This window comes from Pongo abelii, chromosome 3, assembly GCF_028885655.2.
Source record: "Pongo abelii isolate AG06213 chromosome 3, NHGRI_mPonAbe1-v2.0_pri, whole genome shotgun sequence".
Taxonomy (NCBI): domain Eukaryota; kingdom Metazoa; phylum Chordata; class Mammalia; order Primates; family Hominidae; genus Pongo; species Pongo abelii.
Window position 1 is genome coordinate 120,537,807 of NC_071988.2, and position 12,078 is coordinate 120,549,884.

The 12,078-nt window shown below is 38.6% G+C and overlaps 1 protein-coding gene across 1 annotated transcript in view; it reads right to left on the reverse strand.

The window, feature by feature from the left end:
* Nucleotides 1-12,078, reverse strand: part of ADH5 (alcohol dehydrogenase 5 (class III), chi polypeptide) — an 18,962-nt gene continuing 6,884 nt past the window's right edge. Inside the window, exons 3-9 of the mRNA XM_002814989.6 lie at nt 11,019-11,160; nt 10,409-10,496; nt 5,751-5,970; nt 5,339-5,599; nt 3,955-4,090; nt 1,596-1,734; nt 1-1,462 (exon numbers count right to left, since the gene is read on the reverse strand). Coding sequence (XP_002815035.1) covers nt 1,438-1,462; nt 1,596-1,734; nt 3,955-4,090; nt 5,339-5,599; nt 5,751-5,970; nt 10,409-10,496; nt 11,019-11,160 — 1,011 coding nt within the window. The 3' untranslated portion in view covers nt 1-1,437. The remainder of the gene's footprint in view (nt 1,463-1,595; nt 1,735-3,954; nt 4,091-5,338; nt 5,600-5,750; nt 5,971-10,408; nt 10,497-11,018; nt 11,161-12,078) is intronic.

A 12,078-nucleotide genomic window follows, 5' to 3' on the forward strand; every position in this document is an offset into this window, starting at 1 on the left:
TTTATGTGACTGTATTAAAACTTTATTCAACAAAATACCATAAAGTAAAAAGAAAAGTCACAAGATAGGCTAGAAGATATTTGCAACATATAAAACTGACAAATGATTGATGTCTAGAATAGAAGAACTCCTAAAAATTATTCAGAGAAAAATAATTCAATACAAAGTTGAGCACAGGATATGAACAGGTTCTTCACAATAAAATGTCCATTAGAATGAAGGATTTAACGAGAATTGAGGAAAATGCAAACTAAAGTCATAATAAAACACCATTCCACGCTCACGTAATTCACAAAGACTCACATTTACTTTGAAGAGCAATTTGGCAATGTCTATAAGGCTAAATGTGTTTATTCTGTGATACATGTCTTAAGTAACACGCAGTGAGCCCAATGCAGAATGTTCCACTACAGTGTTATAATACAGAAACTGGCAACAACTTCATGCCTTCAACTAGGGAACAGATAAATTACGGTAGTTCCCGTAATTGAATACTGCTACACAGTACTAAAATGAATGAACGAGAGCTTCACATATAATTATACAATAATGAGTGAAAAAAGCTGTAGAATGAGCAAGTATAAGGCTTAAAAATATATAAAACACTACTAAAGAGTAGATGGTTTATGTTATACACAGTGAAAGTACAACAACACAGGAATGATAAACATCAAATTTTGGATAATTGTTACCTCTGGAGGGGAGGAATGGCAATGTGATCTCGAAGTGGCAAAATGTTAAGATTTGACAAAAGTAGGTGCTGAGAACTTGGATATTCAGTATGTAATTCACTATACTAGAAATAGTACAGTCACAACCAACACACATACACCTATTTAAGCCCAGAATGCTGTTTCAATAATACATTTTAGTGCCCCCTTAGGGGCAGATGCCATACTAGGAATTTGGGGTACACGTATGAACAAGGCACAGTACCTCCCTTCAAGATAATATCACAGAAGCAGACTTGGGTCCTGATTAACTTTGTCACTGATGGCTAGGATCTGTTCTTTAATCAACGGGACTGAGACCCTTAAAAGTTCAACATATGTTTCTGAGGTTTCAGACACCCAGCACTGCCCTGCTTCCTTTCCCTTTCCCTTACAGAATGAAGATAATGGGCAGACAAACCGTGACAATGATTACAGCATAAAACAAAGAAGACAATTTCCACACAAATGTAGAAATTACTTTTATTACGTTAAAATATTCCTTAATAAGCTAGCAATTATTTAGTGGAGGAGCATCCAGAAAACAGGTTCATGACTGAATTATCCTTGTCCTTGATTATAGAGATTCATGAATTACACACATAACACTATTATCTGGAGTAGCTGTGAAGCTCTACGAGGCTGTGAAGTTGGAGGCGCTTCTCCCTGCCTGTTAAGCTGCTCCCATCACATCACGACAGGATGGACATTATTTTTCTCTTTTGAATTAAATCTTTACAACAGTTCGAATGCTGTAAAAGGAAGCAACATACTAAGTTTTAAATGATACCTTTAAGACAACTAAAATTGTGTTTTTCGACTCCATCTCCTCAAACTCAACATCATTATTACATTCTATGATATATAGTCACAGAGAAAGCTTACCTCTTTCCAGAATGCATCAGTTCAAAGGCTTTGTTGATTTCATCAAAAGACAGATTGTGAGTCACAAATTCATCAACTTTTATCTTTTTGGACATATATTCAGACACCAACTTTGGGACACTTTCTACACTCTTCCATCCTAAAAGAAATCACACATTAATTTATTCAACAAATTTCTGCAGTATGCTTGTTACTTAGCTGAGGACACAAAGGCATTTAAAAGAATGAATTTTTTGATGAGTTAAAGAGTAATGAGAAACTCCAAAATAGCATGGAGATGAAGAATTTGACGAACACCTTTCAGTTAAGAAGTAAATACTTTTGAAATTTTCCTTTCTCTGTATTAAGATTTACTAAAACCTCATTAAAGTTTTGGCCAATTGAGACTTTTAAATACCCAGGACAGAACTCTGGAAGTCTCAACAACAAGCTTATTTAGGTCCACATCAGCAAAGGTTCCTATGATCATGATATTCAAGGAAGAAAAAAACTGATATAATACAGGACTTTATTTCCTTGGTTTCAAATTTAACAATGAAATAGGGATAGCATCTCAGAACAGAAAACTATGAAACTGAAAAATGAAGTAGAACTCTTTAGCTAAATGGTAAGTTTTTGTTGTTGTTTTTTTTTTTTTTTTTTTTGAGATGGAGTCTCGCTCTGTTGCCTAGGCTGGAGTACAGTTGCGTGATCTCGGCTCACTGCAAGCTCTGCCTCCCAGGTTCACTCTATTCTCCTGCCTCAGCCTCCCGGGTAGCTGGGACTACAGGCGCCTGCCGCCACGCCCAGCTAATTTTTTGTATTTTTAGTAAAGATGGGGTTTCACCATGTTAGCCAGGATGGTCTTGATCTCCCGACCTCGTGATCTGCCTGCCTCGGCCTCCCAAAGTACTGGGATTACAGGTGTGAGCCACCAGGCCTGACTAAATGGTAAGATTTTAAATAAAATTAGGTGCTTCAATTTCTCACTGTATCTAAAGAAGCAATACAATCAACAAGAAGCCTTCTCACCTTCTAAGGATGCTTTCAATGATATTTCAAACCTCTTTTGAGCCTTTTCCAAATCTCCTCCCTTATATTCTCCACTAATTATTCTTTCCCCACAAATTGTGGGGATTTTTTTCTTTTGCCTTTAAATGTCCTGGTAACTGAGATGACCACAGCCACTCCTGTTCTCTAGACAAAAGCTTCTATTATCTTTAGATCAGCAATGCAAGGGGCCTCAATGATACAGTGAATTTCCCAACCAGCATGTGCTCGAATGAGGCTTCAGTTAGAGGTTACTACCAAGATACCCTGGATCAGCCAGGCTTAGAATGCCCTTTAAAATACAGCTATGGACTCCAAAATGATACCCCCGAATAGCATACATGGCTTAAAAAGTTTCTTCTATGATACTCTGCTGTGACATGTATCTAGAGCTTTGAAGAGGAGGGCAAGTCAGACTGACATCTTCTAAGGCAAATTCTGTAGTTATAAAGAAGGAAGATTTTGGCCAAACCCCTCATTTTAGCATATTTTCCAAATCTTTTCTTCTGGCCTTCAAAAAAGCTGGCATAATATGAGGTAGAGGACCTTAAAAGACAACCCGTTAAACACAGATCAATCAAAACACACACTATGTGATTTTTTTTCTTTAGGAGGATGATGAAATATAAATATATATTTTTAAAGCCCTTTAAAAACTTTAGACTCATTCATTCACAACTGTTGGGAAATACAAACATGTTGTGACATCTTTTCTCTCCTCTGGCTGAGCAACCATGGAAAAGATAGAAACTGTTTCCCCGCAACCCCAAACCACTAAGGACTTTTTAGGATCACAAAGGGAAAAATGATCAGTCTAGCAGCTTTTTGATTTTATGATAAGGCTTTGTCCAATTAAATATTTTCAGTTTGAGACTCAATATTGGTTACTGCTAAAATCAGACAGATGTATGATCACATCCAGTGATCACTGCACTCCTGGAAAAATGAATAAAAATGTAACAAGCTACTTGAGTCCACAAGAAACACACCATGGCTGATACTGCTGTTTGCTTACTTTGCAATCAACTTCCTGCCCCTGCTATACCCATAACTACTTCCTCACTATCAGAATATTGATTTTTTTTCTTTTATAGAATATGCACCAAGTGGCCCTATGTTTCAGGGGAAGGTGAGCACCTCCCCAGTCCCAGGGGTAAATAGTGATTGAGTCTGAATCCCTTCTAATAAAACAGGCTTGCATGCAACAACTTATAATGAGAAGGCAGCCCATGAAGATTCTTGTTAATATAAAAAAATTAGGCTGGGATTAAACATCTGCCAATGCAAATAACAAAAGAGAAAATGCAGTCATCTCATCCATCGAATTTACCTCCAAAGGCAGTGCCTTTCCATGTGCGACCTGTTACCAGCTGGAATGGACGAGTGGCAATTTCTTCACCTGAAGCAGCTACTCCAACCACCACGCTGACGCCCCAGCCCTTGTGACATGCCTCAAGTGCTGCTCTCTGCAGGCACAGAGATACGACCAAATCACAGAAGTCAGTGCATTTTCCTGAGAACAACTGCTTCCCAGAAACTTCTAGAGATGGCATAGTTTTTAAAGATAATGGAAACAAAAGGCCAAACTTAACATTTAGTGAGCTCAATTTTATTGAACAATTTATATTTTTATTTATTTTTTGTTTTTTTTTGAGATAGAGTCTCCCTCTGGCACCCAGGCTGGAGTGTAGTGCATGATCTCGGCTCATGGCACCATCCGCCTCCTGGGTTCAAGCGATTCTCGTGCCTCAGCCTCCCTAGTAGCTGGGATTACAGGCGTGTGCCACGACACCCAGCTAATTTTCGTATTTCTAGTAGAGATGGGGTTTCGTCATGTTGCCCTGGCTGGTCTTGAACTCCTGGCCTCAAGTATCCACCCGCCTTGGCCTCCCAAAGTGCTGGGATTACAGGCATGAGCCACCATGCCCAGCCTGAACAATTTATTTTAACAAATTAACCTGGTTACATATTAACATAAATTAAAATAATTTGAAGTGTTTATTTGCTCTCTATTTTAAAAAGTAAACGGTAGTTCAAAACTCTAAAGGATTTAATTTTAAAAAGCAGGCAGTAGAATTAATAGTAATACTTTTACTGAGTGTCTATGTAGGTTTAAGTAGGTATTGTTACTACAGGTTGATTATCTTTTATCTGAGATGCTTGGGACCAGAGTGTTTTGAATTTTGGATTTTTTCGGATTTGGAATATTTGCATCGTATTTATTGGCTGAGCATTCCTAATCTGAAATGCCCCAGTGAGCATTTCCTTTGAGCATCATGTTGGTGCTCAAAGTTACAGATTTGGAGCATTCTGGATTTTTGGATTAGGGATAGATGTTCAACCTGTACCTGCATTTTATAGATGAGGAAACTGAGGTTGAGAGAAGCTGTTTGTTCAGGGTCACTGAGTTAGTAAGTGGATGTGTATTTGATTCCAAAGGTCATGCTCTGCACAACTGCTTTATTTTGTCTTTTCATTTCATGAGACATGCACTTAGCAGGCATTGAAAGGCAAAGAAACATCTTTTCTCATCCTTCCCTGAGCTGTTCTTGTATCATTTCCCATTGTAGTTCAAATAGATATTTTCCCCTTCTTTCACTAGAATAATTCTTATTAAGAGACTTCCTTTGCCAAAACAAAACAATTTTTAATCTAAAACTGCACTTCAAAAAAAGCAGTTCCATAAACTAAAAAAGAATGAAGCCCATACTCACCATGACCTTCACATTACCAATACATTCAAAGGAATAGTCCACTCCTCCATCAGTCATCTCAATGAGCATTTCCTGGATGGGTTTACTAAAATCCTGAGGGTTAATACATTCAGTGGCTCCAAACTCTTTGGCCCTTGCAAATTTATCTTTATTGATGTCCACACCAATGATCCGGGATGCACCAGCCACTTTACAGCCCATGATAACTGCCAATCCAACTCCTCCCAGACCAAAGACGGCACAAACAGAGCCAGGCTCCACCTAGGAGTAAAGAAAGTTTATAAAGTACTCATTCTACCAGAGTCAAGAGAATCACTGGGTTTCATACAGATGGGCCAATTTCACTATTCCAGGAAAGTTTCACTGAATTAAATTAGAAGGCAGAAGCAAAAAACCCAAGTCAGTCTCTTACCTTGGCAGTGTTCACAGCAGCCCCATAACCAGTTGAAATGCCACAACCTAGAAGGCAGACTTTATCCAAAGGTGCTAAAGGATCTATTTTAGCAACAGAGATATCAGCCACAACTGTGTATTCAGAAAATGTGCTGGTTCCCATGTAATGCAAAACTGTCTTTCCTTTGCAAGTAAATCTGCTGGTACCATCTGGCATTAATCCTTTCCCTTGAGTGACTCTAAAGAAAAAAAAAGTTAAAAGGTAAGTTGGAATTAGGTTTCTTAAAACCCACAGGAAAAAGAAATCAGTTTTAAAAATAATGACCAGTAAATATTAAGAAAGTGTTGTAAACTATAATTTCAAATATATTCATTAGTAATTTAGCACCTTGCAGCAATGCCTTATAAAGGAAATTTATAAGATATTTATAATCTTATCCATCTTTTCCAATATTCACTATCCTTCTAGATCATACTGTCAGAATATTGAACTCATTTTAAGAGGTACAACTTATGGATCAGATGGAATTATTTTAAAATCCCATCATTAAAACGGTGGGCCAGGTGCAGTGGCTCACTCCTATAATCCCAGTACTTTGGAAAGTTGAGACAGGAGGACAACTTGAACCCAGGAGTTCAAGAGTAGCCTGGGCAACATAGCAACACCCTATCTCTACAAAAAATAAAATTAGCCAGGTGTAGTGGAGCACGTGCCTCCAGGAGGTTCACTTCAGCCCAGGAGTTTGAGGCTGCAGTGAGCCATGACTGTGCCACTACATTCCAACCTGGGTGACAGAATGAGATCCTGTCTCAAAAATAAAAAAAAAAATAAAAAAACCTCTGTGAGCAAATATAACATCATAAAGGATAAAGCCAAAACCAGTATCTATGCAAGCAGAGATTACAAACCATTAACCAGATCAGCTGATGAAAACAGATGGCCAAACTGGCTAATTTATATCTTTCAGGAGGCATTTTTTCTGAAGTGTAACTAAGTCCTCAATAATGCAAGTTAAATTACTTCTTCACTTTGTTTTGCCTGTGACTTGGTTACACCAATAGGAAAGAAAACCCAAAAAGCTTACAAAGGCCACCGATATAATAAATGGTAACAAAAATTACTTTTGCTATTCTAAACAGAGGTGATGTAATATCTTGCTTAGGAGTACCCACCCTAAAGTCAGAGCACTTGGGTTCAAATCCTGTGTGATCTGAGCAAGTTAATTAATCTTTATGCCTTCATTTTCTCACTAGAAAATGCTGAGAAACATAGGTAACTTCCTTTACAAAGTGCTATAAAAGTCTAATGAGATGTTATATGAGGCTTTAGCATTGTGTCTGGCACAGAGTTGATGTTTAGTAATTACGTTATTTTAAATAAAATAGACACTATAATTGCTTTTTTTGAGACAGCCCAGGCTGGAGTGCATAGCTCACCACAGCCTTGAACACTGAGGCAGGAGGATCGCCTGAGCTCAAGTGATCCTCCTGCATCTCAGTACCAAGTAGCTGGTACTACAGGGGCATAGAGACGGGGTCTCGCTATGTTGCCCAGGCTGAACATTATAATTTGATGTATACTCTTAAACTCTTTCGAACACACATATGAATACGCAGATGAAGAGAAAATGGACTGCCTCTAGATTCAAGAGCAAATACATTTCCTTTGAGACAAAAATAAATATGACCAGAAACAAAGAACAGGTGACAAAGCTCCATCAAAAAGAATTTTTTTTTTGAGACAGGGTTTTACTCAGTCGCCCAGGTTGGAATGCAGTGGCACGTCATGGCTCACTGCAACCTCCACCTCCAGGGCTCGTGATCCTCCCACCACAGCCACTGAGCAGCTGGGACCACAAGCATGTGCCACCAAGCCCAGCTAATTTTTTAAATTTTTTATAGAGTGGGGGTTTTACCAAGGTGTGCAGGCTGTTCTCTAACTGTTGGACTCAAGTGAACCACCTGCCTCAGCCTCCCAAAGGGCTGGGATTACAGGTGTGATCCACTGCACCTGACTAAAAATAACTGCTATATCTTAATGAGAACAATTTAAGTTTGTTTAGCCTTCCTTAATGTGAGAAATCACTGTATTCCAGAGGAGTTTCTTGAACAAAAGGTGATGTGGAATACATTTTATGCTTTGAAAGAATTTCTCTAAATGGTTACAATCACAAAGAACCCATCACCACTATTATATTTGATGTGTTGCAAAATCTTTCAGACTGTGTTTAAAATTCCCTTTCAAAGTGATTAGTTTTTTTTTTTTTTTGGTTCTGGTTTTACGAAAGTAACTGGATTTGCTTTATAAAATAAATGGAATTTCCAAAAATATAAACTAATTTTGTCAATGGCATTATAAACAAATGGATCTCCCATACAGTGCTGGTGCAAGTGTAAACTGGTAAAAGTACACGAGAGAGCTGTAGATGCATATCTTATGACTCAGCAATTATAATCTCAAGAAAATGCTCAAGAGAAAGCAATGCCTATATCCATCAAAAGACATGTATAAATAAGAATGTTCCTAGCAGCATTAACTGTAACCACCCAAAACTGGGAGTAATCTAAATGTCCATCAACAGGAGAATGGATCAATACTGGTATTTTGAATGGAATAAGACAGAGCAACAAAAAGGAACTACTGACACATATGCAGCTTGGATATATCTCACAGACATTATGAAAGAAAGAAACCTGACAAAAGAGCACGCACTGCATGACTCTATTTATACAAAGTCATAGTGAAAAGAATCAGGACAGTGGTTATCTAAGAGGAGGTAGGTTCTGACTTGGAAGGGACATGAGGGACCTTATCAGGTGCTGGCAGGGTTCTCTATCTTGATCTGGGTGATGTTCAAACCAACAGGTGTTTATATACATAATCATTCATTGAGCTGTACACTTAAGATCTATATACCTTAAGTGCTTTATAATATGCATGCTCTACCTCAATTAAAAAAAAAGGGAACACACACAAGGGGATCTTAAATTTCCTCAAAGAGGTAGTTGTTTCAGTGTTGTTACCTAGTACAATAAAAACAACTACCTTTTCTGTGTCAAGGAGTTAGGTTATCTCCTGCAGTCTTCCTCATAGCCTTAGTGGGTAAGTTTTATTACTCTCACTTACTGGACAGTCAAATGGTTCATAAAAATGATTTCGTTTAATCTCACAAGCATGTCTTTCCTTACTACATGGTTTGGCAAATTTAGCCTGCTGCTGTGTGAAGAGAATGGGTACGGAAAATTCTGTTTTATATCTTAACAGCTGGTGATACTGGGCACGCCCCTTTAGTTTCTCTTTTATCTGTAAGAAAAGTCAGTATATTTATGGTTTGCTTTATAAAAAGTTACTATAATACAATGGTACATAGTATTGAATTCACAAAAATATGAACAAATATTTACAGCAAGAGACACCCACAACGGAAACACTGCTTCAAAGCAAGTTACACCCGGATGACAATGTCTATACACACAAAAATCCCTAAAACTTATTGGTTCTTTTCTTTGCAGCAGGAGGGAGGGAGAGAAAAGAAAAAAAGATAGCAGATACCCTCAAATCTTCAAAAGCAGAGATTTGTTCAATGAAAAATAAAGGAGTTGAAGGAAAAATGAGCCAACAAATTTCCAGATTATGACAAACCATTCTGGGGGGGGTGGTTAGGGGATCCTGGGACAGGGAGGGCCCAGGGCCCAGTTGCCTTTGTGAAGACCAGCCAAGGTTAACATAGGGCACCACAGCTGGGCAAGGTGAGGCCAGGGTGAGGCATAAGGTGGAGTCACTCCCCTGGTCTCTTCACATCCCCCCACTTCTTTCTTTTATGGGCTAGAGAGGAGACAGAATGCAGATACCCCTTGAGGGCTGCACAAATTACTCAAATCAGCCACCTCTACAAGCTACACATTTCCTCATGTGAAAAATAAATGTTTCTTCAGTTGCACAATTAGGCAGAAAACCACAAATGGTAGAGAAGGTCGTTGCTGTGCCCAGGTACCCTCTCTGTGTCAAAACCTCTTAATTTCTGAGTCTTCTCTCATCTGTGAAAATGGGGATAGTAGTGAGGTTGCTATAAAGATGGAATGAAACCACTGATGTACAACGCACTACATAAACTGCCACACAATTATTTATTCTTATCACTGTTAATATGACCTTGTGGAACAAGAATTAAAAGAAATTAAAGAATGTGTAAGCAAAACCTCAGTTGTGTGTAAGACAACCCAATTCCTCCTGAGGAAGAGAAAGAGCCGGAGTCCTTTAAAATTAACTGCCTGTTTTTCTGTGGCTAGTGAGCCTTATCTCTCCCTTTCCCAGGCATTGTGAAGACTCTGTTTCTCTAGCTGTGCAGCTGCAAGGTCACTAGACAGATCATCTCAAGTCATAAAACACATTGTTCCTTGAAAAGTAAGAAATGATGTAATGCATGTCTCAGTTGAATAACTGTCTTTGTTTCTCGCTTCTGTAATATGCTCCCCCTACACAGGTCTCCCCCCACCACACGAAATGCTTAAAAGGTAGCTTGACTCTTTGTTCGGGGCTCAGTCCTTTGGATGTTAATCCGACTGGGTTGGTGAACCTAAATTATTAAATAATTCCTCCTCAACCCCTCGGTCTCTGTGATTCCTTAATTATCCCACAGCACTTGTGTTTTAAGAAGAACATAAAAAGATACTAACCTTATCTTCTGGCAAAGGTTAGTTTTAGGATTTAGACAAAATTTGCATTCTCCACACTGTGGGATGTAAAGTGGGATGACAGTGTCACCTGGAAACAAATGCAAAGACATCCTGAATAGGTAGTATCTATTTCTAAATGAAAACATCAGCCCTTGCAAATTCCTGTCAACTGATGTGGCTTTGCAAAGTTAAAAACTTCAAGTCTTAGAACTTTACCTAGGTAATATCATTCAGATACTGTCTGACCATGCAAAAAGTATGTTTCAATATTTTTATCTAAATGAAACTCTTTAAACAATAACTGAAGAACAATGAAGTTATATGCTTCAAAATCCTGCTTCATTGATGCATCTCTAAAAATTCTTGCTGAACATGCCAAAACTGGTTTTGGAAATGTACTTGGAAAAGTTTCACAAAAATAGTAGCCTGCAAAATCAGAGAGAAAAAAATATCCAAATATTTGTGCTTCCCAGATGAGGAATCAACTGAATCTAGACAATCTACTTAGATGATACCTATTCATAAATAGTGGGTAGTTTTATCAGAGAAACAATTTCCCCATAGGAATAAGCCAAAATTATCAAACAAGTGGTTCAAGTATTCTCCTTACCCGCCTTCAGCTTAGTAACTCCCTCACCAACACTTTCCACAATTCCAGCACCTTCATGTCCCAAGATCACTGGAAAACAACCCTCAGGATCAGCTCCGCTCAGGGTATAGGCATCGGTGTGGCAAACCGCAGTGGCAATGATCTATCAGGACATTAAAACAACGAATGTTTAAGTGTGTGCATGCAATTCAGAGGTACAGATACAAGAAAAGTCATTTTATTATAATACTATATTTCATTGACTCTAAGACACATTTATTTCATGTTTTAACCTCTCTAAAATCAGCATGTGCTTATAATCCATGGCATCTTAACAATTAGAATTGGCAGCAATTTTTTAGTGGTACATAAAAGCCATGGTAAATTTATATGCAATGAAATAGGGAACATCTAGTTCCCCTTTCAGTGCACGTTAGCAAGAGAAGGTAAACAAGGTCATTTTATGGGCACTATGCCTTCAAGCATGGAGAGAAACATCGCCTGTGTGCAAAACAGGTGGAATCCATCTCACTTCTAGTTTTCTCATGACAGCTGGGAAATAAGATTTTTAAAGAGGTAATGACTATTTCTGAAAGAGGCCAGTCTGCTTGAGTCCGGACCAAATTTCAGAACTTTTAGAGGAACCAACTCCCTTTTTACAAACCACACACAAGTTCTATTTAAATAAGCCTGTTATCTCTATCTCTCTGGCTTTCAAGTAACTTAGTATTTTTTTTTGAGACAAGAGTCTCGCTCTATCGCCCAGGCTGGAGTGCAGTGGCATGATCTCGGCTCACTGCAAACTCTGCCTCCTGGGTTCAAGTGATTCTCCTTGCCTCAGCCTTCTGAGTAGCTGGGATTGCAGGCGGGTACCACCAGGCCTGGCTAATTTTTTATATTTTTAGTAGAGATGGGGTTTCACCATGCTGGCCAGGATAGTCTTGAACTCCTGACCTCATTATCTGCCCGCCTTGGCCTCCCAAAGTGCTGGGATTATAGGCATGAGCCACCAAGCCCAGCCGTAACTTATTTTTTAAAGCCACCAAAAGCACAGAAAGGCATAATCTTGGAGTATTTCTAT